The 27,930-nt window shown below is 37.9% G+C and overlaps 1 protein-coding gene across 1 annotated transcript in view; it reads right to left on the bottom strand.

The window, feature by feature from the left end:
- gbf1 (golgi brefeldin A resistant guanine nucleotide exchange factor 1) overlaps positions 1-27,930 on the bottom strand; it is a gene marked incomplete at its 5' end in the record, with an annotated part of 79,623 nt that overhangs the window by 6,630 nt on the left and 45,063 nt on the right. The window contains 30 exons of the mRNA XM_079856387.1: positions 353-555; positions 2,367-2,616; positions 2,754-2,902; positions 3,024-3,249; positions 3,352-3,505; positions 3,593-3,687; positions 3,795-3,866; positions 3,997-4,114; positions 4,869-4,933; positions 6,331-6,507; positions 6,606-6,699; positions 6,867-7,103; positions 8,164-8,246; positions 10,444-10,569; positions 11,262-11,385; positions 12,009-12,211; positions 12,313-12,401; positions 12,529-12,669; positions 13,570-13,762; positions 14,486-14,680; positions 14,766-14,864; positions 16,025-16,236; positions 17,389-17,581; positions 17,658-17,875; positions 18,155-18,299; positions 19,777-19,812; positions 21,831-21,885; positions 25,615-25,675; positions 26,534-26,642; positions 27,274-27,392. Coding sequence (XP_079712513.1) covers positions 353-555; positions 2,367-2,616; positions 2,754-2,902; positions 3,024-3,249; positions 3,352-3,505; positions 3,593-3,687; positions 3,795-3,866; positions 3,997-4,114; positions 4,869-4,933; positions 6,331-6,507; positions 6,606-6,699; positions 6,867-7,103; positions 8,164-8,246; positions 10,444-10,569; positions 11,262-11,385; positions 12,009-12,211; positions 12,313-12,401; positions 12,529-12,669; positions 13,570-13,762; positions 14,486-14,680; positions 14,766-14,864; positions 16,025-16,236; positions 17,389-17,581; positions 17,658-17,875; positions 18,155-18,299; positions 19,777-19,812; positions 21,831-21,885; positions 25,615-25,675; positions 26,534-26,642; positions 27,274-27,392 — 4,241 coding nt within the window. The remainder of the gene's footprint in view (positions 1-352; positions 556-2,366; positions 2,617-2,753; positions 2,903-3,023; positions 3,250-3,351; positions 3,506-3,592; positions 3,688-3,794; positions 3,867-3,996; positions 4,115-4,868; positions 4,934-6,330; positions 6,508-6,605; positions 6,700-6,866; positions 7,104-8,163; positions 8,247-10,443; positions 10,570-11,261; positions 11,386-12,008; positions 12,212-12,312; positions 12,402-12,528; positions 12,670-13,569; positions 13,763-14,485; positions 14,681-14,765; positions 14,865-16,024; positions 16,237-17,388; positions 17,582-17,657; positions 17,876-18,154; positions 18,300-19,776; positions 19,813-21,830; positions 21,886-25,614; positions 25,676-26,533; positions 26,643-27,273; positions 27,393-27,930) is intronic.

The raw sequence follows: 27,930 nt of genomic DNA, 5'->3' as shown, positions 1-27,930 counted from the left end.
TTTTGTCTGAATTTATTACAATTATTTTTTTACTAATGCAATGTGCACTTAATGTAAATTATTATCATTTAACTTTCTAACTAAAGCTTTGCTTAGCATTTTTATTTTTGTGGTATCAAAACTTATTTCAGGAAATGCGAAATTTTACTGGTCTTAGTATTGACAGCTTAATTTGTCTATATTGTAAAAGCTCTGAATCAGAAATGAGGTCAGAAACTAAACAAACCTGAAAGCAAAGCATAAATATTTCTAAGTTTCAAATGTGAAATCACATGCTTGTCCTTCACCAAACAAATCTGCAAACATGATGATGGACAGATTTAGGAATTAGGGAAAGGGCTGTTATACTTACGTCCAGACTAACCTGAAAAGACACCGTGTGGTAACTGGCCGGCACGCCCTCATCTTCTTCATCGTCGCTATGGGAACGGGCGAGCCGCTGACTGGACGGTTTGGCTCTCCGCGATGCGCCATCCTTCTCGCGTGGCTTCTTTCGGAGCCGGCTGGATTTGGAGTCGTATTTGTGGCTCTTTTTCTTCTCGTGGGTGCGGTACCCTGCGGAGGGCGTGGAAACAATCAACAGAGTGACTAACAAGAAAAATCGAATTATGCTTTCAGGCGCACGCCACCCCATTCTCACGTCCGTCAAGCACGGTAAAAGCCTGTGCCGTTTGATAATGACTGCAAACAAAGCTATGAGAATGAATCACAGGTGCTATTTTCTAGCGAGCTTTTCTCCCATCTTCACACCCTTTTATTTGCTGGTTAGAAGAACCTGTCTCAGACATATCTCGGTCAATTTTGGGATTGCATCGAAAATATTGTCCTCTGTTTCCAATGAAAAGAGAATAAAGCAGATATCTACCATATCATTATCACATTGCTTTGCCTATTAGATGTTCAAAACTTAAAACTTTGATCTGCCGCCCTCAAAGTGAGCATGTAAGCCCCTGATGACAGCAGGTATCTTCCCAAATAAACAGAGGCCTATAGCTCATGAAAATAACATGCTGATTGGCAGAGCTATAAAGTGCTGAATGAGTCTTGACTAAGCCTACTGTAGATTACAGACCACCCCGGATAGAGGAACTGAGAGGCAGAGTGAAGGATAAATGGAGAGGGCACACAAGACAGTTGAATTGCCCCCGAGTTAAATGACTCACCAGAGGAACACAGCTCAAGATACAGCACTAAAGAGATTACAGGCACTGACACATCCAATTACAAAGCCACGGAAGTGAAGCAGACATTCTAATCCCTCAAGGAGTCAAACTTCCAAGATGAAGTTTGAATAAAAAGCCCTCCAAAAGGTTTGTTTGGAATGAAACCAATCATAAAATAAAATGTAAATTGTATCGTGGCAACATTGAATATTTTGTTATTGAGGCAGCATGCAAACTAGAGCAATGGCTATGTGTCATGTGGTTGTGTAAAGATGAGACATCATTTGTTTGTTTTACACAATAAGGGCAGGTTTCAGTGTTGAAGATATCACAGCATATTCAATAATGAAAGCATGCAAGAAATGCCTTTCACATCACACACATAAGCATTTTTACCCTTTAAAAGGACAATTACTTCTAACCTTATTAAATGTTTGTCATCTTTTGTCAAATTATTACATTTCATTATAGTTCATAAACTGAACAATGACTTTATTCTAGAGCTGCTGTACAGCCAAAACAATCTTTGTTGCATTAATTTCCTGTTATCAATGTAAAGCTGCTTTGAAACAATCTGCATTGTTAAAAAGCGCTATATAAATAAAGGTATTGAATAAATTAAATTGTAATAATAAGATACTATAGGGTTGTAACCAATCAAATGAAATCAGTATTAACAAGAGCCAAGGTGCCATCTGAAGAAGCATTTACACAGACCGTTTGATGCAGCTCAGAGGTGGCATAAATGCATTTACACTGGACTTACAATTGCATAAATAATTCTATGAGATTCACGTTCTAAACATTACATTTCAATTATAAAAATATGAAATGATGGGGGGGAAATGAGATAACTAAATCTGCTAGTAGGTGGCAATAAGTCTTAATGAGTTAGTCTTTAAATCATTCTTTCAAAAAATTAATTCAAAATGGCTGATTCATTCAGGAATTAAGCAAGGAACTGTTTTTTATGAATGGGTCATTGAATTATTCACTCAATCCATTTGTTCAAAAACACATTCACAAACATGGACATATATTTGAAAAACAGATCAAATCATATGTTATAAATATAACAAACAAGAACTCAAACAGGCACTTTTTTGCTACCATATTTTGAATTTTGGGGGATTTTTATTAATTTAGGTGGCAACCCCCTGTTAATTTCCGATCTTGGTTCTTTGCTGTATAAGAGATACGTACCTCCATTAAGGCTAGCCTCCACAAACACTCGTATGGCTTTAACACAAAGCTCAAAGTTTTCTGGAGTGACGTGGGCAGCATCGCGGACGATGAAGGACAGCGAATCCACGCACTTGATGAGGGACTTGGTGTCATGGAGACCCACGTCCTGCCCGAGAGTTAAACTGTACTGGTTAATGAGAGGATGGGTCAGGGGCTTTGAAGTTGGGATCACTGTGGCCTTAGATCCATCCAAGTCATCTTTACCAACCTGCCCAAAACAGAAAGAAGTTATATAAGGAGACACGTCTATTCAAAGCAACATTCCTAATTATGTTACATTGACATTAGTGACGGTGGATTTGTCTCAAATAGGCTTCCTGTCTGGGGTATGGTGTGAACACTCACCACTAGCCAGCCCACATCCACATCGGTAGCTGAACGGGGTATTCTTGATTTGCCGTGCTCTGTGTAAACCTCAGAGTCAGATGTGTATCCCCGTTCAAGACTAACTTCAGTCTGATGATATGAGCTCAGTTCACTATCTGACTGAGCACCTGGAACAAAAGGATTACACAAGATAAGCCAATCTGGAAATGGACTTCACTCCACTCTCGACTGTGTCTTGAAGTATGTTAACAGATAAAATGGTTGAAAAGGTGGGAATGACTGAATCACCTGTGTCATTGTCTGGGTTGGTGCTGGTGACCTGCATGGCAGCAGGAGGTTTGACCCCAGCCCCGATGCACTCCAGAAGGGAAAAGAGTGTGTACCAGTCATCAGTGCAGTGGATGTTTGCAGCGTTGGTTTTAAGCAGCTCGTGCAAGCCATATGCCACCTCTCGACTGACTCTGGACAGGACGTGAGCCTTCATCATCAACAGCAAGCGAAGAGAGAGGAGAACCTATCCAGAGAGAGGGAGGAAACTTGTAATCTCCTTTTCAGTTCTGTTAATCAGTGTTGTAACAGCTAACACGACGACAGTTTGTACTTTACGTGTGTGTACCTGTGAGCCAATGTCCTCTCTGCGTAATAAGCGTATAGCAAGTCTGAGCAATCCCACCACTGATCTCTCAACCAAGAAGCAGCTCTCATTAGCATGGACGCATAACTGGTACAGGTGATCCCGTACCGTTTGCCATACACATGATACTCGGTCCCTGCAAACACAAAGTCATCTCTCTATAAAAACCTTTTCAACTAGTAATTCTCAATGCGATAATGCAGCATGATCATACATGCAGTACCTGTTTTCAAGAATAATACGTAGCAGCATTTCTAGACAAAAAGCAGCATCTTCTTCATCATACGTTTCCTCATCAGGGGTCACCGAGATGAGAGCCTGGAAACATTAAAAAATACATAATGAACAAACCCAAGTAATACTGTAAGAAATACACCAAAGAAAATGGTTTCTGTATACACACAGTCTGTAAATGTGGACCTCACCTTCATGAGCTCCTGTAAAGACTCCAACTGCAGAAACTTGCTCTCTGTAATCAGCTTCTCTGGGTCACAGTGCTGACATGAATGCAGAAGAAATGTGAGAAAATTCTTTGATTCACGTGTGATAGCATTTTATACATGGAGCAATGAGTCAGACTGACCTTCTCCCGCAATGTCTTTTGTAAGCAAAATGTGTTGGCTGTACCTTTATGCAGAGCAGGGCAGCTTGTTTGGCCTCCTGGTTCTCAGTGGATGGGCCTCTGAGCCCAGACTGTTCACTCAATGTTAACCAGCTGACAAAACTCAATACAGCGGACTCACCCCTGACAGAAGTACAGTGGCAGAAAAGAATAGATTAAATTATTGTTGACAAACAAACACTTCCAAGATTTTAACACACCACAAATCATGATATTTCACGGATCACAATCAATATTATTGCTCTAATAAGAGCTGAATGACCCCCAGCTGGTGTCAATCTATTTGTATTTCACTACGGCATCACACGAAAGTTAGAACGACTGATTTTCACTAACAACACTGTGATAAATATAAAGCTAAATACTCGAATATCAACTATATAACAGATCCCAATCGCTGCAGCATCATGGTAGAAACCGGTCTGGTCAAAAGTTACTGTAACAAAACCATTCAATACAGATAATATACATCTTTACATTTATTATGAATGTTTTAGTACCTTGTAGAATCAAATGTTTTACTTGCGTGGTCAAATGTGCATTTAAAAAGTATTCAAATAAACAGTTTTACTTATGTCACATTTCACAAAACAAATGTGAGGATGTTTTCAACAGCATGCCTGACAAATTAAAATACTCTGAAGTTCCAAAAAGTGCATTTATTACTGCACTAGAAGCCAGAGGTAGAATAACTAAGTAAACTATATAATAATGATGTAATAACAAACAATACATTATATAATGTAACAGATCATTAGAGCCTTAGCACTGCCTAAAGTCAATGACTAAAAGCAGCTTGTTTCAACCTGGAAGCGTGTATAATAAAAAATAATAAAAAAAGATTAAGTACTTCCAAATATTATATATAATAATATACCTGTTTGATGGTGTCTCTTCACGCTGTAAGGAAATCTTCTCATTAGGGTCTAGAAAGTCCTCAACCTTTTAACAAGAATTAAATATTTTGTCAAATTTACATTCATTCATATAACAAATCTATACAGATCTTCCTTTGAGACAGTAGGTGGCACTATTGCCTGATCTAATAAATATCTAGGAGCAATGTGCCTGCTATATGCAGTTCAGGGCCGGCCCTGACCAATTTGCTGCCCTAGGCAAGATTTTACCTGGCGCCCCATGCATCACAGCCCATTTCACCCTGTCATTGTGTTCATGATTTAGCATATATATATATATATATATATATATATATATATATATATACACACACACACACACACACACACACATTACAGCAGAACTGTTTCCAACACTCATAATAAAACATCATATTAGAATGATTTCTAAAGGATCATGTGATAGACCGGATGTCACATGTGACACTGAAGACTGGAGTAATGATGCTGAAAATTCAGCTTTGCATCACAGAAATAAATGATAATTTAAAGTATAATAAATTGAAAACAAATTATTTTAAATTGTAATAATATATCACAATATTACATTTTTTTCTGTATTTTTGATCAAATAAATGCAGGCTTGATGAGCAGAAGAAACTTCTTTCAAAAACATTAAAAATAGTAATGTTTCCAAACTTTTGGCCTGTACTGTATCCCCCCAAAACTGCACAACTGTAGAGTAAAACATTAATAAAAAAGTGATAATAAAAAATGCGTCTTAAAACTGACATGATTGTTACAAAATCACAGTCTGGGGACTCAGAACTCAGAACAACTGCTAACATTAAGTTTAAGGTAAAAATAACTGCCATGAAATTATAGTATCTTACTCCTATGCAATAAATTGTTCATTCACTACATGACTTTACCTCTGTCTTTATCCTCTTCTCTTCTTTTTGGCACTGTATCTATCGCAGACTATGCTCATTTATAATGTGTCATGTAAATTCGGCCTTACGTCACAATCAGGAAACTTTCACAGTGTCTAGAACTGGCGCGAGCTTCCAGGCCCGTTTCTACGAGCTGTGTGTTAACAAAAGCAGTGCTGTCTACATTGGATGCGGCGTCGGGCACGCTACACAACAAATTACCAACAACTGATCCCGCACGCGCTCTGTTTCTGACGCACTTCATGCACTCGATGGGCGGGGGAAGATTGAAGAGCCTAACTTTTTTTTTTTTTGCTTTATTTGGTAGTATTTCGAATTAATGGTTTTAAAATAGTAGCCTAGCCTATTATAAAAAAAAAATCAAAAAAATCACTCGTTCACACATTCTGGCGCCCCTATGGATGAGTGGCGCCCTTAGCATTTGCCTATACCGCCTATGCTGCGGGCCGGCCCTGATGCAGTTGGTTTCTTCTAAGCAAGAAGTGTTTGTTAGGGAATTTCTAGTGATATGTTGGCACTCCCATCTTACCTCAACCATGGACTTGGGTAAGAGCTCAGCCCTGAAAAGCTGCAACATTGAGTCCATAATGTTCTTCCATCCTTCTCGTAAAATGTCACCATGATTATGGGCCAGGCTGAACACAGTCTTGGCAGCGACTTGAGCTTTCCTGTTACTGCCAAATACGGTGGGCAGGTTCTCTACAGACTAAAGGCAACACAAATCCCAATCAGATCTTTTCACTCATGACCTAAAGCTGCTGCAGGAATCTGAATGCATCTGGTGAGGGGTGCTTCAAGTCTTACCTCAGAGCTGAGAGTAGTAAACTTGCAGAGCGAAATGATTAAGTTATCAAAGACGTCACTGAAGCCGTAGTGTGCAGAGATCATGGCACATTTCCTGAAAGGAAAAAGGAGAGAGGAATCATAATCAAAATCTTAATTTTTTGCAGAAACACAAGTCTGACAATCACTAAATCCACAAACTACTTAGCAATGAGTGCTCTAATAAATTTGAATGATTCAAAGGCTGTTTCCGAAACCTGTCTACCAATCTGCGGGTCTTACCTGAACCCAGTGATGGCCTTCTGAATGATAGTGTCATCCAGGCTCTTGTCAAAAACGTAGGAAAGGGCGGCAATAGTCGGTCCCCAGGTCATAGTGAAGAGGTCGCGGTCGTAACTGCTGCCAGGCACATGCAGGAAAATCCCTTCAGAAGAGGCCCCTCTGTGCAGCAGAACACTCCACACATAGTTCTCCTTCACCAGCCCCGTCTGCTCGTCGGGCATCACAATCTCCTCATTCCTGCAGGACCACATACGTTTATCTCAGCTTATCCCATTTGAGCCATTGTATACATCATTAGCAAGAGCTATTATATCCACACACTTAAAGACCAGAGACATTAGGTTTATAACAGAGATAATAAACATCAGAGCTCAACAATGACTTTTTCAGCTATTTAGCGGATTCGATTTGTACTTATTTGTGTATGTATATATACATAACATATTTTCACACACACACACACAACCATTCCAAAAGATACATCGTAAAATAAAAAAATAAAAAAATAATAATTTTTTTTTTTTACATTTTTAAAAAATGTAAAAAAAATGTAAAAAAAAATAAATAAATTACAATTAAAAAAATCTAATGAATGCTGTACTTTTGAGCCTTCTATTTATCAATGAATCCTTGGGGGGGAAAATCATTGTTTACACAAATTAAGTAGCACAACTGTTTTAAACTGAAAATAATGTTTCTTGAGCACCAAATCACATGCCCTGAAAGTAAGTAGCAGCAAATTATTTATTATTAGTATTATTGGAAATTATACAGCTATAATGTGGCAGCTATAAATTCAAACTGATAAATGCACCTTTGCTGGTAAACAATGGCATACTAGGATGTATAATTTTCAACCCAATCTAACTGATGCGTCTTATTGAAAGTCATTCTCACAATGTCAACAATCTCATATACAGTACTGTATGTCAGCCAGACTGATAGCTTTACGTTAGTGTCAACTTTATTTCAGAATTTGCATCAGATAAATGTAATGCATAACTGAAAATCAAATGTATAAGTTTGTGAGCCATTTATCCATTACCAACAAATGTAAGATACAGTGACTGGATATAAATAGCCTGATATAACAAGTGACTGATGTGTTCACAGGCCCAAAACTCTCTCACACTGGCTCCGGGTATGTGATCCATCCTTAATTTTAAATGTGGTTTTATTTACAAGTTACCAATGAAAACGTATTGTGTAAAAGTTTCACCATTTTATATATTTTACATAATTATATTAAAACTGTTCAACAAGTAAAAGGTAATGAAAACTATACATAAGCACTAACTTGATGGCATTGTAGATGTCTTCCAGCATGTCTTGATCAAAGTCATTTCCTCCATTCACACCTTTGAGATTCTTCTTGAATTGCTAGACAAATAAAATAAAACAACAAACAGGAGGAGGAAACTGATTAAAATGCCTTCATTCCATCCAATTACAGCGACATCCTCCAACTATCACCTTTCAAATCCAATAATTGGTCTTGGTTTATTACTGCTGGTGTCACTTAATAGGTGTTAGTGTTAAGCAGGCTGGTCTAAGGCCAACCTCAGCTCAAATAAACACACAGACGTCCGCTGCTGAGTGATGGCGTTAGGCCACTGTTTTACTGCATACTTTCTTAATGGCAGGTAAAGCAAGGGAAACCTGAGCTCCCCCCCGAGAGAGAGAGATGAACAGAAGGAGAAATAAACAGAGGAGTAAACAGAGCGACGGAGGGTCTTTCCAGGACTTCATTTTCCATGGCTGGAGAGTAGACGCACACACACTAGCTGACACAGAGACAAGACAGCTGGACACGCCGTCTGCCAAAAGCCCAGTCCTGCCTCGTCTCGTGCTGCTCGACTTTCACTCCTCGGTCGTTTATCCCCTCTGTGCTCAGGCTGAATACCTGCTGATTACCATTCCCACTGCTCCTGTATTCCAATACAACACCAGTGCTTTTAGCAGGAAGGTTTGTGTGATCATCTGTTTAATTGGATCTGGCGCTAATGCATGGAAACCTCAAGGTGCCAGTGGTTGCTGAGGTAAAGATGCTACCAGCTGCAGCCACTTATCTTACCAGGGCACATTTCCCGCCAAAAAATGTAAATAAAAATAAAAATAAGAAGAAAGAAATTGTGCAATAAAGAGAGCCTATGTTTTACTTCAATTTTTAGGACCATGAAAACGTTCGGTACTTATTTCAATACCTACAATGCTACAAATATTCTGTGATTAAAATACACACATAAACGTGACGGTAAAGACATTTAAAATAGAATTGAAAGATTTCTGTTAATAAAATAAATGTTGTTCTATATAACTTTCTTTTTAATAATTTATAAAAAAAATAAAAAGAATGTTTCCTGAGCAGCCAATCAGCATATTAGAATGATTGCTGCAGGATCATGTGACACTGAAGACTGAAGTAATGATGCTAAAAATTCAGCTTTGTAATATTCCACAATATTAGTGTCTTTACTGTATGTCTGATCAAATAAACGTAGCTTTAGTGAGCCTTCTTTCAAAAACAAAAACAAAGAAATCTTACCGACCCCAAACTTTTAAATAGATTTTCTGAATTTTCTGATTTATTTATTTATTTTGCATTATGGTAATGACAATGGGATTTACAACAATGAGTGCAATTGTTTTTTGCATTATGGTAATGATGGGATTTTTTGATTCCCTAAATGGAATTAGAGGATTTCAGCTTTGGTAGATTAAAACGTGGGTAAGAGTGATATACAGTACGACAAAAAGCAAAAATTTTAAATCCATGCTTCACCTTTACATACATTCAAGTGTTCTTTCTTCAAATTATGCAAGTCATTAACTCTTTCCCCGCCAGCATTTTCTTTTAATCATTTTCACAAAATTTTCATGGCCCTCAGAATATTTTGTTGTATGAATATCTGAACATGCAATATATAAAAAGAAAGAACAGAGTGTCTGCTTTAAAAAAAAAAAAAAAAAAAAAAAAAAGTATTCTAGCTTGATGCATTCTTTTTTTATCAACGTAAAAAACAACATTTCATTCGGTAACATTAGGCAGTTTTGATTTATATGATGTTTAATGTTGATGATCGCGTTATTTTACATATGCATCTACTTACACATGCTATCGCTTGTTTCTGCCTCTTCTTAGCCTATTTTGATCAGGAGATTCAGTACTCTTTTAGAATGTGTATTATTTAGCGCACCCTACCTTATAACAGTGAAAACACGGAAAGCCGAAAATGTCCGTCAATGGTGGGGAAAGAGTTAATAATATGTACATGTGTGACTGCTGTGGCTTGACATATTTGTATTTCATTTGACCTCAAAGCCCCACTAAATTGAGGCCAGTTGTCTGAAGCACATAAAAGTGAGGCATGGCTGCATAACAGTAATCTGCATGTGTGGCAAATCTAGACAGATGGTTTTATAACACACTTACACGCATTACATGTAATACACTTATCTTATACTGTTAAGTCAAAGAGCTGAAACTGATCTCTAAGAGAGAGATTGCGTGTGTGGCCCTGAACATGTGAATGACTTCTGGATATTCCCATTGGTAACAGGAACATGTGTCACTCACCTCCAACGTCATGGGGATGTTCTGCTTTCGAACGTTATGGTTGTGCTGATCGGTGTTTAGCATGATGACGGCATAAGCCAGGGCGAAGCCAGCGTCGTTTGTCAGGAAGGGATTACCGTTCACTTTCTGCACACAAGAGAACAAGGCCATTCAATTGACTGCGAGAATAGCATCGTCAACTCACCTAATATGTACGCTCATCTTTACAGGCGCGTTTTGAAGGATCAATCACCACAAGAAAAAATATAAAAGGGCACAGTAATTCTTCCGGGATCTCCTGCCAGTGTAAATGTCAGACACTGACTCCATTCCCGTTTCGATACATTGCTGCATTGGGGAGGGCACAACCCCCATGTCTATGTGGCATAATCACATGAGCTCATTCGTAGTGATTGAGAATGGTGACTAAGAAAAGAAATTACTACGAATACTTTCCAGGTGACACACAGAGAGCTGCCTTTTACATGCACGTAAGTGAGCGTGTTCGAAATGTTCTCGGATCGCCGAGCTGCTTACTGCAGGGCAGATGGATGTGTCTCACTTCCCAGTGCAACATTTTCCTCTTCCCCGATTACCTGCGTGACTAATGACCCCGTCCTTGATCCCAAGTGAACTGCTGTTCCACTGTCCCTAATTACCTGATGATGGGGCCAGTTGGTGGCCAGGATTGCCTTGGGAGTGTGGTAATGGAAGAACTGTAAGAATGCTTGTGTCTGTGACTGCAGCGAACCTACAGCCTATTTAAAGAATATATTTTCGCGTGTAAATATATTCATGTCAGTCCGTGCTTGTGTGTGTGTGTGTGGCAGCTGACTTACATGCCAGTTGTCAGTGAAGGTTTCCAAGAGCCGATGAATGACAGGCGCTTCTCCAGGAAGACGGAATGCCTCCAGATACAAGCGGAGCGCCTCGTCTATGCGCAGGCCCTGGAAGCCGAACGTGCTGAGGAAGAGATAGAGATGGCCTTAAAATAACTTTAAGGTATAATTATCTCAACCTCCATACTGAGTCACTTTGAGCCTGATAGTAACCATTAGTAAGAAGAAAATCTAAAGCTAGAAGACCACATTGGATTTCCAGGCGTGATTACATGAGTGTTTGAAAAACAAGAAGTTGGTGTCGATGAACGTTAACAGAATAACCAACTCAACTTCTTGAGTTAAGACACTACCAACTCTCTTTAAGACACCAATAACTATTCTACTTAGAACCATGAAAACATTTTCATGTGAACTATGCATATTTTTACCTATTTTTTTACTGCATTTCCCATATTGTCATAATTCTATTATTACAGTACTCTAATACTTTCCTTAGTAAGATTTGTTTTGTTGTTGTAAGAAATTAATACTTTTTTTTAATCAAGGATGTATTAAGACATTTACATAAATCTGTTTTTCATATAAAGTGATCATGTCTCCTCAGAAGACTTGGATTAAACCGCTTGATTCATATGGATTACTTGTCTTCATGAACTTTTTGAAGCTTTTGATAGTTTTCAAAAAATTCAACTAATAACTTCCCCAACCCTTGCACCAAAAATGTGCTAAAAAGAAAAGGTTTACTTGACAAAACTGTCCAGCAAGTCGGTGTTCCTGCGGTCGCTGATAAACTCTCCGATCATCTTCTTGTCCAGGCGGGGGTTATCTCTCAGCCACTGGGCCACCTCATTATTGTCCATGGGGCTGCTGAGCAGGCCTTTCTCCTGCAGGATCTGAATGCCCTTCTTGGGTTTCTGATTAAATTGCTCTGTACCCGTGATCAGAAGCTTTGAAGCACAAAAAAAAAAAAAAATTCATCAAAGTGCAAATTAAGGTTTTAATATTCACAAATATAAAGAGCAAAGAACTGCAGATGAAGTATGGTCACCTTCTTCTTGTTCTTGATCTCCAAAAGTTCCTGAGAATTTGGAAGACAGCTGGTGAAACGCTGAGGCTTCTTCAAGCTTTTCTTCTCCACTGGATTAAGACAAATCAGATTACTCTAAATTTGATTACTCTAAATCATCAAATGTTTACTGTAAATCAATGAGTATGTTGTCCAAGTTGTTTGTTGCATTTCATAGGCAAAACATCAGTTAAGTACCTGTGTCCGTCTCCTCCTGGTCCTGTCTGCCAAATCTCATCTTCTCTGCCATCAGATGTCCGCTGGTGGGAGGACAGGCAGCCCTCGTCTCTGACACCACAGCATTCTGCCCATTAGAACCTGGTACAGATTTGCCAGCCTCTGTAAGTAGCAAACAAAAGAAGATTTTGCCATTATGAGAAGCAATTAAACTCCTTTGTTAAAGGAGAACTCCGGTCAATTTTAACATTGAGCTCATTTTTTTGTACATTTGGAGTGCTGTCAATACAGAGAACAACGACAAAAATCGGTGTTGCCTACACCGAGTTATTCTATTTTTAAAATTTGCACCCTGTTGACTTCAATAGGGCAAGTAGTAAGCCTGCTTTTTAGCCTCTTAACATCCTTTAAGTGTCATTACAAGTGCACAGAAAATGTGAGTGATTCCTTCCGAGTGAACACGGGTGGATCTGACTGCAGTAGATGTTAGAGATATTAATAAAAACGAAGTTAATTCAGCCAGCGCTCATACCTTTGTTTACATCCTGTTTTCGGTGGAAGGCCATAGTAATCGATTGTCGAGTTCACGCGCATATGTTTAGTTACCAATGATCACGCGCGTGAACTCGACAATCGATTACTATGGCCTTCCACCGAAAACAGGATGTAAACAAAGGTATGAGCGCTGGCTGAATTAACTTCGTTTTTATTAATATCTCTAACATCTACTGCAGTCAGATCCACCCGTGTTCACTCGGAAGGAATCACTCACATTTTCTGTGCACTTGTAATGACACTTAAAGGATGTTAAGAGGCTAAAAAGCAGGCTTACTACTTGCCCTATTGAAGTCAACAGGGTGCAAATTTTAAAAATAGAATAACTCGGTGTAGGCAACACCGTTTTTTGTAGTTGTTCTCTGTATTGACAGCACTCCAAATGTACAAAAAAATGAGCTCAATGTTAAAATTGACCGGAGTTCTCCTTTAACTGTTTACTTAGTTCTCTTCATTTACTACAGCACTTCTGTTAGTGCCCATCCTGGGACTCTTGATTCTGCCCACCTATTGTTGAATCTGTGATTGTATTGACTGAACTGTCTCCTTCTACTGTTGATGATTCTGATTGGTCCAGCTGTGAAGCACTGTTGAGCACTTTGGCCTGACAATGAGCCTCTGTGCTGTCAATCACTGTCAGCAGGGCTTCAAGTGAGAGGAGATGCGTAGTGTAGAGCTGCCCAGACACTGGAAAGGCATTCTGCAAACATAACACAACATATAATAAACAAAACTTCATAATTATTAATGTGAGAATCTATCAGGAATTTATATTAGCGGTGAAACATCTCCTGTAAAAATAAAATAAAATAAAAATAATACTAATAATAAATATAAATAAAAAATACCATGTAGTGCATTTTGCAGAATAATGTGGTTTAATGCTTGTAAAACGTGCTTAAAAGTTTTTTTGGAAAAACAAAAATTGTCAACCCAATCATCAATTGATTGGTTAAAATATCAGTATCTGCGTCAATGTATAACTGTTTAACCACTCATAAGAATGTAGCTATAACCTGTGACCACAGAACCATAATACAAACTGAATCATGAAAAAATTAACTGTTACTCTGCTAATTTCCAGAAAAAAAATCAATAGAATTATTATAATTTTTTAATAGACTGCTGCAATTAACATTTTGTCAGAACCACTGACTAGTAAATGACATGTTATTTTGAGTAGTTGTCAATTCAGAATCGTGGGAAAATTGTGATCTTTTAAACAAAATGAAAATTGTGATTCTCAATTTATCCAGAGTCATTCAACTCTAGTAGATTGTGAAATATTAATTTAAGGGTGACAAAATACATTTTTGCAAATCTAGAGGCATCAAATATTACCCAAGGACTGTTTTCAAACTTTAAATCAATTTCTTTCTCATAAGTTCCTGCTAGAGGGATGTCTAGAGTTGGAGTGGCTCACCTTAGAGAGCAGTTTGGTGAGGTCCTCAAACAGGTTGGAGCTGTAGAAGTCACAGTCATAATTTATATAGAGCTCTGTGACAAAGCTGGGAATTCTCCAGATCTGTACAATGGCCTCCAGGGCCATCTCCTTCATCTCATAGGGCATTTTAGGGTTCTCCGAGGTAATGATGTCCATTAACTTCTTCAGGTACATCTGTGGAGGCATATAAAGAGTGACACCCTGCATCTGAGATGGCATATATCTCACACCACAGAAAGATCATCATTCTGTCACATACCTCAAGCTGGAACTTGAGATGTTCTCGCATGCTTTCAAAGAGAAGAAAGCACACACGTATGGAGGCGGCATACAGATTCATTCGGTCAATACTTAACAACTAGAAAGAGACACATGTAGAACATTTAGTACAGGTGAAAATATCGGAAGAGCTTGTCGTTCTAAACCCAGGTAAAGGAACGTTTCACACCTGTTATTAAAAAGCACTGTGCTTTACCAGCGGTTAATCCAGAGCAGGGACAGCACCGCTTTTGCTGTGTTAACCCCATATAGTGGTACATGTGTCCAAACGTGTACAGTGTGAAACAGTGTTAGAATGTAATAGCTAGATGCTTAGAAATACATAGCAAATCATATGTGTTGTATAAACAGTAGTCTATGTTTCAGAGTTGGAGGGGGAAAATATAGAAGCTGGTTTCCACCACAGAATAAAACATTTTAAAAGATAATTGTGACTTCTCAGTTTACAGAATTGCAAGATATAGTCAGAACTGCGTGATATAAAGTCACAATTGCATGTTATAAGGTCAGAATTGCGAGTATATATCTCGTAATTCCTACTTTATAACACACAATTGCGAGTTTATATCTCGCAATTCTGACATCTTTTCTCAGAAATGTGAGATATAAACTCAGTTTTAAAGTCCAATTCTAAGGAAAAAAAGACTGACTTTTAATTCTGACTTAACTCGCAATTGCGACCTTATATCACGCAATTCTGAGATAAGTCAGAATTGTGAGATGTAAACTCGCAATTGTGAGAAAAAAAGTCAGAATTGTGAGAAAAAAAGTCACAATTACCTTTTTTACTTTTTATTCTGTGGCGGAAACAAGCTTCCATAGAAAAATGTCAAATGGTGACAGCAAACATGTCAATTGAAGTGTAGAGATCATTTCATTTTTACTTTTATAGTGCTAAAAGTCCATTCAGTATAAAATTTACAGCACAGTCAGCAAAATATAATATGAGGATGTGCAATATTAGAGCCTTTATGTAAACGGGTCGCATGCTGCGTTCGACTAATCAATGCCAAAGACACAGCAAACATGCAAATAAGAAAGTTAACCCAGGGTTTTGGAAAGTACAGTGTGAAACAACAGCTTATGAATACCCAGGATTCATTGTCAAAAGAGTAAATTGTGAGCAATGTGAAACGTGAATATTTACCCAGGATTTAGAATGATCCAGGGTTAACTATTTCAAGTGTGAAAAGCCCTAGAGAAACCCACAAGTTAGATTAGAGAAGAACAAAGTTTTACCTGTATGAGGTGTCTACAGAGCTCATCTTTGACCAGACAGAGCAACGACTGGTAGGGGGCGATGTGTGCGGCTTCTAGGGCCACGTTCAACAGCTGGAGGCCCATGTGCATCATTACATCAGAGTTATGGCGGTCATGTGGGTTGGTGAGAGAGATGAGGAACCGGAAGAGCTCTCTCAGACACGGGAGACCATACGGGATTAAAGCAGCACCTGGACAAACACAATGGGACTCCAATCGCACTTCAGGAAGCTTGAGTGTAAAGGCTAGGGCTGGGGGAAAAAAATTATTTGACATATGAATCGCGATTCTATCTTCTGCCGATACGCATTGCTTCACAAATTTCAAACATCGATATTTTAAAGTGTTACATTTCTTAAACTTTGCGGTACTTCTTAAAGTTATTGATATGTTAGAGTGCTATTAATCACAATATGCCACTGTGCAAACACACAGCCAAAGCACGAGCACAAAGGCCGCCTATCAGATGCATGCAATCCTGAATTCAGTTTTCTCTCACAGCTTATTGCACTAGAATAGTCAAATACACACACAATTATGTCAAAATGCACATAGTGTGGAGTATTCACATAAACACAGTCTGGTATGTCCTATGGGAACATAAGTTGGGAGCAAATGTGTAACAGTATATTAGATCTGTGCATTAGTTCTTAAAGGGACAGCAACCTAATAAACTGTTGCCATCCGTTTCATTAATGTTAATTAAAAAAAAAAATCTGTATTTCTGTAGTATTTCTTAAGGCATGATAAATGAAACTAGGCTACTGTACCTGAAAAACATTTCATTTGTATATTTTTCCTATTGTATTTGTCCTATTGTTCATTTATTTTCCTTTTATTTACCAGTTTTATAATTGAAAAAGTTAAAAAAATTTGTATCAAGGAATTTTACTTATGTACTAGGTAGTTTTTGGTACTAATTTGTTGCTGCCTTGCTTTATTTACAGAAAGCTGCCAGTCATGTTTATAATTATTTCAGTTTTTTCTTGCTTTACAGCAATCTATTTTATAAAGTGGTATATAAATAAACATGACATGACGTGACTTGAGAGCCAAATTGGAGAGCTGGTGCAAACATATCCATAACGCTATGATAAGATGCTTTCTTATCTGTATTTTTCTCACCCTTGTCATTTTCGTTGTGTTTATTTTGTTATTGAAAAGAAAGCCCACAGCACATATTAAAATTAATCTAAACGCTTCTATCAGTAGCATGGACGGCATAGGGATGTGGGCAAACAGTTCTTTTTACATCCAAATGAAGAACGGGAAAAAATCTTCACCGCGAGGCGCAAGTATATCAGGTCCTTAAAGTACTGAATTTTGGGAACACTTTCTCTTACCCTCTCTCTGGGTGGACTGCGTGAAGCGCACTCCTCTGGGGTTCACGTAGTCCATGTCGTGAACCGATGCCGAATCAGACTGGTCAGCCAGCAAGTCTCTGTCTTCAAGGACTTCAGGAATGGACTCCACTGAAGCTGACTGGGAACGCTCCACTGAAGCTGACTGGGAACGCTCCACTTCCCTGCCCTCATACTGATGACACCACACACCATACCATCAAGCTCAGAACATATGTACTTGGATAGTTTATTGATGGTTTGAGGGTTACCTGTGATTCTAGTCTGCCTGGCTCTGCGGAGGGTGTCATGGGAGTGGTGGCCGTTGAGCTGCTCTGCTCCAGGTCTGTGAGATCTTCCTTTGAGGTGGTTTTAGAGCCGGCGTCTAAGCCACTGTCAGTGGTGGGACTGGAGATGGAGGAAGCTGCACTGTCTGAACCAGGAAGGATAGAAGAGCCTCCACTGTGCTGCTCTATGAAGGGTACTCCACCTGAAATAGACATGAGGACAGAGTGACCACACATGCTTTTCTTAACATCAAAGTCGTGGCCTAATGGTTAGAGATCCAAAGGGGTTTGATTCTCAATTTCATGACCCTTAAACATTTTGAACCTAATTGGCTTGAAAAAAATATCAATTACAGTTTTAAGCCATTTTAGAGCAATTGATACTTTATAGATTGTCAAATGCAATTTAAAGACTGAAAAATATCACGAAAATTAAGCTATATTGCTCAGCTCACTTTAACATATAAAGTCTTTCGGTATACCTGAAAGGTTGTTGGTGAGGGTACTGGACTGGGCTGGATCCATCTGTCCTGAGGGACTGCGCACCATGTGACGAGGGGGGCGGGGAGAACGCTTCTGTTTCTTCCACTTGGACGACTCGCTTATTCCCCCGGCTCTCATCTTCAGCTTCAAAACAAACATGGTCTTGTTAAATCAAGCCAAATGCTCCAGATCACCACACAAAGAACAACGCAGGAGGAAAAGACAAAAACAAAATCTCATGATACCCCAACACACCAAAAGATGCATAAACACTCATATATAGGCATGTCATTTTTTTTAGAAAACCTTCTGGGTCTGTATGTATGCTGAGGTGATTGTGTTTATTGGTATATAAATTTACAAAGACCAAAGTCAGCAATATTAATCCAATTTACTTGATTCTTATATTTTATTATCTCTATAGGGATGCTTGGGAAGTGAAAGAAATGAAACTATCCTTGTTCCAGTAACAACTGTATTAACATTTATTTTACTATTTTTGAAGCAATAATACAGCAAAACAACAGAGTGATGAGGTTCTAGAAAAATATTTTTGAAACATTTTTAACCTAACTTTGACTTTACAGTTACCCAACTTCCACACTCCAAGTAACACAACTGATTTCAACTGAGCGCAGAAAAAGGTTTTTATAGTAAACTCGAACGTTTGCGACTAAATGTCACCATGGTGAACAGAAGGTACCATTTTGTGTTTATAAGCCTGCAGGGTCTTTATCCAGAATTTTTTTTCTTTTCTTTTTTTCCTTCCATTTTTCCATTTCCATTATTTTGAATAGGTAACAAGCAGATTTCAAGAGTTTAAATCCCCCAATCAGAGCTTTTATCTTAAATTAATCTTTTATCTTAAATCATTTCTGCCCAGTGTTTTACTTAATCTTCCCATCCTGGCAACCATGCGCATGTCTGCACTGAAAAAAATAACATAAAAATTACAAAAAGTGTTGCTGAAACCATGCAAGTTTGAGTTTAACGATCTCTATAACCACATATTGCTCAAACGAAAGTGTAATACAGCCAGTTTGTGTTACTTCACAAGGCCATTTGTGCTATTTGTCTCTAAATAATAATAGTGAACTGTGATAAATCCAAACACGAATCTTTGTGATTGTGGTTGCTGAATAAATGCACTTACACGGTATATTAGGGAGTCTGACTATTACGTCAATTTCAGCACAGAATGGGAGTGGGCAGGTACTTAAAAGTTTCCTCACCAGTCACGATTCTCTGATTGATGAGTTCTTTGCAGAATCATGGGTAATAAAACGATTATTTAAAAATAAGTTGACAATGCACTGATGGCTTCAACAAAACCATCAATGGAACCAAACTTCTAGAAAATAATTTACAATTTCCCAACTCTATTTAGAACGGCAGTTCTAAATAGTATTAATTGCATTAAAATGTATCACAGTGTAACCAGCTAATACTTGTCTCAGTTGTTTCTACTGCCTTTAACATCCTTCCAAAAAAAAATTTATTCAATGAATTATAACATTAAACCTGGAGGTGTAATACTGTCAAAACATTATCATAGGTTAAATACATGGGGGTTGTACAAGGTTAAAGTGAATCTGATCGGTGATGATCTCTTCTTCCTTACCTGCACTCGTTTGTTTTTCCATAAGATATTGTAAGCCTCAGGAGAGAAGGGGCAGGCCCCGGGATTAGTGATGGACATGTCTCAAACTCAGAGAGACACACATGACATGGGAGCACATATACAGCTACATGCATGGGGTATATGTGGGGGAAACCAACACGCATACCAGGACAACATTCATGCACACACACACTCATTATCAGTAACTCAACAACACCCATTCAATGACAGTAACCCAATGCATCTCTGAGAGGAAACGGGGGGAGTAGCACCTCAGCATACATTACAAATAAACATGTGTTACTTGAGGAGACTAACCGGGGATAAAGATAATGGGTGCAATGAACAGATCAGGAACACACAGAGCATGCAAAATGGCAGTCAAATAGGATTTCTGGTCTTTAAAGAATTGACAAAAAAGACCCATTCGAATGAATATACATTCAAATATAGAAAGAAACATTCAAATGAAACTATGGAACCAAAATGAAAATATGAAAATAAAGGTCCTGATGTGGTTTCACCTCAGCTCAACTCATTTGCATAAAGTATAAAGCTAGACCTAAACTATGTTACATTGTTTACCCATGACTGTTCATCTAATACTCCGCCTTTAGACTAAGACATCTCTTTAATTTCACTTTCACACACTTGATTGAAGTTTTATTCACAAACCCGATTATTTCCATATTGACAATACACAAGATTCATTATTAACAGGTTTGGCTAAAAATAGATAGAAATAGCTACTTCCTTTTTTGAATGGATGTTTTGGGTTTAGCACAAGTTAAGCTCTGTTGACCGCATCTGTGGCACAATGTTAATTATCACAGACAATCATTTAGATCAAACATAAGTTCTTACAATCATATTCATATTTTTCATATAAGTTTTACTGCATGTAATAGACTTATAATGGATGTTTATTTGGCAAAAAACTGCTCTTGAATGAATGTTGCACAAAGATTCAAAAGTATAAACTGTTTACTATTCTTGTCTGTGACTAGTAATACAGTAGTAAAGTTTTGTTTAGTTTTTCAAGCACTTTTTTTCAGCTCAGATAATACTTTGTCTAGAAAAATTAATACCGGTAGAAGCATTTTAGCTAGTCCCTAAAATGCGTTGCAATATTGTAGATTATTATTACAATTTAAAATAACTATTTTCTAATTGAATATACTTCAAAATGTAATTTTCAGCTTTGCCATCTTTTACATTTCAAAAGATATTTAAATAGAAAACATTTCTCTGAAAGTGCAACAATATTTTGCAATCTTCCCGTTTTAACTATGTTTTATCAAATAAATCCAATCTTGTTCAATCACATTAAATGCAATCAATGTGATTGAACTGATGGAACATGACAAAATTGCACACTGCAGACTTTGTCAAAATAGCTTAAATTGTATTGAACCTGGAATATACATTTAAATCCCTTTAAAAAGACATGTTATGTTGCTATGACAAATGGTCGTTTTAATTCATTAGCGAATCTCCCCACCATGCATTCAAACATAAAGCCATGCGTCCCGGCGTATTTAAATGCACTAGCTACAACCCAATAAAACTGCTGTTTTAATGCATGTAAATGTGCTATACCCTCTCTAAGCCCGTCTGATTGGTGTTTCTAGGCTGCTCTGCATAAATAAAATCCTGTGTGTCCAGAATACAGCCTGGGATCTGCGAGTTGGAACAGGTAAACGGGCAAAAGATGAACTCAACAACAATCAGGTATGAAAAGACAGGAGAAGAGAGTGTCTATGATCCCTGAATAATTGCAATGAACAGGAGCAGAGTTTTTTTTTACATACAGAACCAACTGTGGCTGAAAAACACAGTTTACTCTCACTAGATACTATTTTCCATCTCCTGACCTGATGGAAGACACACATACACAGGTATAATAATTATGCAACAGCAACTGACCTCACTTATGGGTATGGAGACATCTATGTAACAAAGCTCAAAGTAAATGAGAAATGAAGGAGGCAGATGGGAAATGGGTGTAAAGGGTCTGGATGGAGAAGGGAGATCTGGGGGGATTTTATATTTACCTTCTTCATGTTTGTGCCGACATAACTCTTGGCCTCCTCTTTGAACTGTGGCAATCTGCCCAAAAAAACAAATATTAAGGTTTGAGTTATTTCCATCCATGCATTTATGGCGACATTTTTATATCAATATTTTGCAGGTGAAGTGTGAACTACTACTGGCACCAAAACAGAAACGCAATCTGTTTAAGTGGCCCAAGTGGGTGTGACATACGGTAATATGGAACCAACAGTAAGAGTTTGGGCCAAGACTACCGAATGACCAATGACAGTTAGCTCTTACTTTCACAAATTCGTTTGGTGCAACTAGCTGTGCAGAAATAACACCATTCAGCTTCAAAGGTCAATGCCTTTCTAAAACACACATTAATGTACAAGTCATGAACTCCAGGCACACTTAGAATTTAGACCATGAAGTGGTTTCATAATTGATGAATTTTTCAAAATTAACTTATTTTCGTGTTTATTGCTGTTAAGCTGCTTTGAAAGAAACCATATAGTATAAAGTGCTATATAAATAAAAATGACGAATTAGGGGGATGAAAGGGGGTGCTAAAGGTAAAAAAAAATTCACACTATGTATTTTTTATGGCTGTTAAATTAAATGTAAGAAAGGTAAGAATTTCTAAGAGTGTTAAAAAATAGGAAATATATTAAATATGTGTTTCAATTTGCTTTCTAATGGATGGAAGATGCTATATGGCAATCATGATGTTAATCAAAAATAATTATTTTATTTCAAATATTTACAGTAAAAATGGGTCATTATTAATGAAATGATATAGATGCCATTATGTTTTAGAAAAGGGGTTCCTCGCAAGGGTTTTGCCATAGCTGCTTTTCCACTTGCGCTTGGTACGGCACAGCACAATTACAAACTGTTCTCGGCCCAGAATTCTCAGCATGGTTGGCTAACCGCGATGAACTGTGCTCGTAAAATGCTTGTATAGTGGCTACCAGTTTCTCGGTAGCTGGCTAAGCTCGAAATTTGAGCGACCTCAACCAAAATTAAGAAATATCTGATCATCCTCCATAATGCAGTCAATATTTACATCTCATATTATCTGTAAACTCTTGAGTTAACAAGGCAACGACTTTGCATTTGTATTACATTCCATAGAGCTCCGTTATCAGCTCCACCGTAGGAAATTAAACCACATCTGTGCCAGCTGGGCCAGAACGCTATGGAATGGAACGGTTAAGCAAAGAGAAAGCTCAAATGTTCTTAAAAATCACATCTAGTTCCCCAAACTGCAATTTAATTAACACATTTGGAATGATCATTCTGAGAAACCTCTCTAAAACCAAAACAGAGGAGAGGCAATATGTCCGAAGAGTCAGCATTTTTGTTCCCAGGGCGTGACTTTCGACCCCCTGTGCCGATTCATTAGCTGAATTAGATGGATGATGTTCTCGGCCCGAACGCATTGTCTGCATGTGTGCGTGTTGTGTGGACACTGCGGCTTTTCCTCGAGTGAGATGTCAGCGCTCGCACAGGCAGGCTGGGAGAAACAGCTCCTGATGTTAACTCTGCTCCGCGTTAATGGAGTGTTGTCTTGCCGGCTTGATTATGGGATGATCTGTGAGTCCAACAGATTAACATCCCTAATGCTTTCAGCAGGCTGCTTAAGCCTCCTTCTGAGCACTCAATAAGATCCGCTGTTCATTACTCTGGCTCTCTCGACCACACACACACACTACATTCACTGCTTATTACCCTTAGGCACACACACTCATTATTAAGGCCTTTCACACCCTCATTGTGAAAGCGACGTGGACAAGAGGGTCTGGGCAATAAGAACGTGCACAATGGGAACAGCAAACTCAGGTTGTGAGATTTTGAGAGAGTGTGTGTGTGTGCGTGCATCTAAGATTAAAAGGTGTTATCAGCTATAATTAAAAATCATTAATGAATGCTATACTCATCTGAAGGACGTTTACAGTGCATGAAATTATAAAAACAAACAGAGGATGTTTACATGGTTTTGAAAACTAGATCAAAATGCTGTAATATTATTCACACTTCTCTTTTATGCAAAACATTGTCTGTTCCTCTTTGATTGAGCTTTTCATGAGACCAAATTTTGTCATTATGTCTTTGTTCCACGTACATACGTGTGTGTGTGTCCCTAATCTATATGCAGATGGGTAGAGTGAGATGTGCTCTGCGGTCTCATCCTCTCGTCTGTGCGAGATGTGACTGGAAGTCTAATGTGAGTGGATATGCACCTCTGATAAATGCCACCATATAATCATGTTATTGCATTAGAGCAGCAGTGAACTATGACCTGCACAAGACGACTACGGGCTTCCGCTCACAATTGCATCACAATCATATAACTGCATGTTAGATATAAACTAGTCAAAACTAAAAAAAAAAAAATTGCGCATCATACAATGTCCATGTCACAATATGTGCTATTTCAAGTAAATAATGATGTCAGTGAACTATATCTGCACTTAATATTCTGATCTAGACATTTTTGACCAAGAACTTTTTGAGTTTTGAACACTTTGGACTTGAATAGTCTTAATACTCTTAATACTTAATAATAAATCTGTAGGTTTTTTATTGATGTATAAATAAATAAATAAATAAATAAATAAATAAATAAATAAATAAATAAATACCATTGAAAAAACAAAAAATTTTTTTTTTTTGTGTGAAATTGACAGTAAAGACTTTCACTTTTTTTTTTTTTTTTTTTTCCCAAAAACGTTCTATCCATCAAAGAATCCTTGAAGTCTGTGTGAACTGGAAGTTGCGAGTGAAACGGAATACTGAATGAGAAAAAGAAGGATGTGGCTTGTTTTTTTTTCCCCACTGGGAACTAATTGGATCTAAAAAAGTAGGTGTTCCATTCAGCTCACTGTCAAAGTTCACAGCAGACTGAGAGATGGGATGTTCTACCCAAGCCGTCAAACTGACGTCATCAGAGAAGGCAGGCCATTCCAGAAGGGAAGTAATTTTCAAATTTTCATTAAAGATTACGAATGATTTGTTTTGTGTGGATTAACCTGTACAGAGGAATTGTTTACCACAAGACTAGTAATGTGTGCTAACAAAGTAAATGGGGTCAATTTTGAATTCATGCTGACTTATCAAATGGGAAAGGGTTCCCACAAAAAAATTAAGCAGCACAACTTGTCATCATTGATATATTGACAACAAATCAGCATATTAGAATGATTTCTGAAGGATCATGTGATACTGAAGACTAGAATAATGATGCTGAAATTTCAGTGTTGCATCACAGGAAGAAATTACATTTTAAAATATATTAAAATAGAAAATTGTTATTTTAAATTGTAATATTACAGATTTTTCTGTATTTTTGATCAAATAAATGCTAGTGAGCGACTTTTAAGAATACGAAATAAATCTAATTGGCACTAAACTTTTGAACCGTAGTGTAAAGAAATAAATCACAGAAATGCAGGTACGCATCTCTTTTCCTTTGCAAATGTAATGTTTTCCTCCATTCATTGAGGTCCAGAAAGAAGGCACTGCAGCAGCAGTTTCTGTGTGGGCCTGGTAATTAGCCATGCTTTACATTGTCAGAGACTGATGCTTTCACCTGTCCCTGTCTGCGTGCGAGGGGGAAGTCGGAAACCTCCGGAGGTAATTGAGAGAGGCCTGAGAGTGAAATCGGAGCCCGTTACGGAGACAGACCCAGTTCCTGTTGTGTTTGGTCTCAGGTTTGGTTTGATTATGTGAACAGCAAGAACACGACTCAGTTCCTAATCCCCATCTCTACATCGCCTCTTCCATTCTCTCTCTAGTTACCTGGAGAAGAGCAGCTGCACCATGTCCACCAGCGTGTGCTCAGCTGACTTTCTCAGCAGCTCTGTGATGAGAAAAGAGAAAACCAGAAAAAACAATAGAGAGAAAGAAAAGGAAATGTTAGTCCAGAGGACAAGAGCAGCACCTCTGGGGCTCAGAGTCCAGACTCTGTTTGGTCAGGATTAGAGCGGGGTTTATCAGTCCTGAGAGCGCAGGAGGCAGATTCACATATTGAGCATTTCAAGAGTTAGGATATACAACAAAATGTAGATTTACAGAAAATGCTTTTATCCAAAGCGATTTACAGTGCACCAGTGTTCGGGAAAGTTACTTTTAAAAGTAATGCGTTACAATATTGTGTCATGCATTACGTTACTTTTGTGTTGCATTTTTCTTCACCTGGGCTGGGCTTAATTGTTTTGTTTTTTTAATAAAAGAAAAGTTCTGGCAAATGTAAAGGCAATTTTACACCAAATGGTTGATTGAATCAGATCATCTGAGGTCAGCGGCAAAGAAATTGGTTAATAAAGTGAGATTACACACAAAGAATATTTGTATTTAATAATTGCATGTTTGTGTAATATTAGGAGTTTGCATTTGACTGTTTTTATCCATTTTGAGGAATACTGACTGAATCTGTTTTTGTGCAAGTGAGATGAGTAAATGCATGCTCACATTTAGTCAAGAACTACAGTAACAATCATGTTTACACTGCACACACAATGCTTCTACACTTGATTTCTCACATGAGAGGTGTCAGTCAATAAATGGGAAAACAAAGTCAATTATTTGGAAAAAGTAACAATTTTGTTAAATTAAAATGTAATGCATTACTTTACTTGAAAAAAAAAATTAACAACCAACACCACAGTGCACTTGAAGTATACATTTCTCCCTGGAAATTTCACTTAATTTCACTTACCACTTAATCTCATTTCAAAGCATATTCGGAAACAGGACTGCATGATCTCACAAACGGACTCATTGGTAAGATGGGCTCCAACTGGAGTTAGCAGCAAACTCCTTAAAACCTGGAAAGAATATTAATAAAGATATTAACTTCTACTGAACATATCTGGATGCATTTTAGGCAATTATTTATTATGCATGCACTGTTTAAAAGTCTGGGGTCAGTAATATTTTTCTTTTTCAAAGAAAGTAATACTTTTATCCAGCAAGGATGCAATAAATTTATCAAATGTGAGACTAAAAACATTTACAATGTTATAAAACATCAAAGAATCCTGGTAAAACTATCACGGTTTCCACAAATGTTTTCAAAATTGATAAGACAATGTTTCTTGAGCAGCAAATCAGCATATTAGAATGGTTTCTCAAGTATCACACAGAAGACTAGAGTAATGATGCTGAAAATTCAGCTTTGCCATCACAGGAATAAATTACATTTTAAAACGTATTACAATAGAAAACACTTTTAAATTGTAATATTAACTCACAATATTACTGTTTTTATTGCATTTTTGATCAAATAAATGCAGTCTTGGTGAGCAGAAGAGACTTTTTCAAAAACATTATTAATATTATGACCCGATATTTATAATTTAATTATTTTAATTAACATTTATTTATAATTTGAAAAATATTTGTATTAAATTAGCCATTTGTAAGCACCACCAGTTTGTGTGATTGAGAATGTGTTACCTGGAGGATTTTCATCAGTACAACCTCATCACTAGCGGGGTCGGTGCCCACGAATCTCGCATGTGTGACGGCGTCGGCCATGTTCTCGATGCCCTCTGCTGCCCCTTCATGATTGGCATCTGTGGAGGACAGGGACGGCGAAATTTAAAACAAACTAAAAATATCTACCTAATATATTCCCCCTCACTCTCTCATTAATGCTCCTGATTCTCAGGCAGATATGTTGTACGTAGGTCATAATGACATGACCATGGTTACATGATTAATCTTACACAATTAACCTGGTCACCAGTTCAGCCCCCACATCGCTATCAACAAACCATGCTCCATGTGAAGAGCGGCAAACAGCCATCCGACATCTAATCACCAGATGTGTGCGCTTTTGTGGACGGCCTGGTAAATTGGCTGTCTAGGCAACGATGTTTTGAAACCCAAGCAGGGCCAGATAGCAGGCTGGAGCCAGGCTGCTTTTTCTTTCCCATCGCCTTTAAAGAGCATTTCATTAACTAATAAGCGCAGGCTGCCTGGGGAGGAAGCCGGGGCTGTGACTGCAGGTAAAGCCTTGACACAAGAGTGCATTCCACTTATTAGCAGGCAAATAACACACAGAGAGAGGGAGAGAGAGACTGAGACACAGGACAGCCTTTAGTCTGAACT

This window comes from Squalius cephalus (assembly GCF_949319135.1).
Source record: "Squalius cephalus genome assembly, chromosome: 21".
Taxonomy (NCBI): Eukaryota; Metazoa; Chordata; class Actinopteri; order Cypriniformes; family Leuciscidae; genus Squalius; species Squalius cephalus.
Note: the sequence above shows the minus strand (reverse complement) of the source record. Positions and strands in the feature narration are given on the sequence as shown.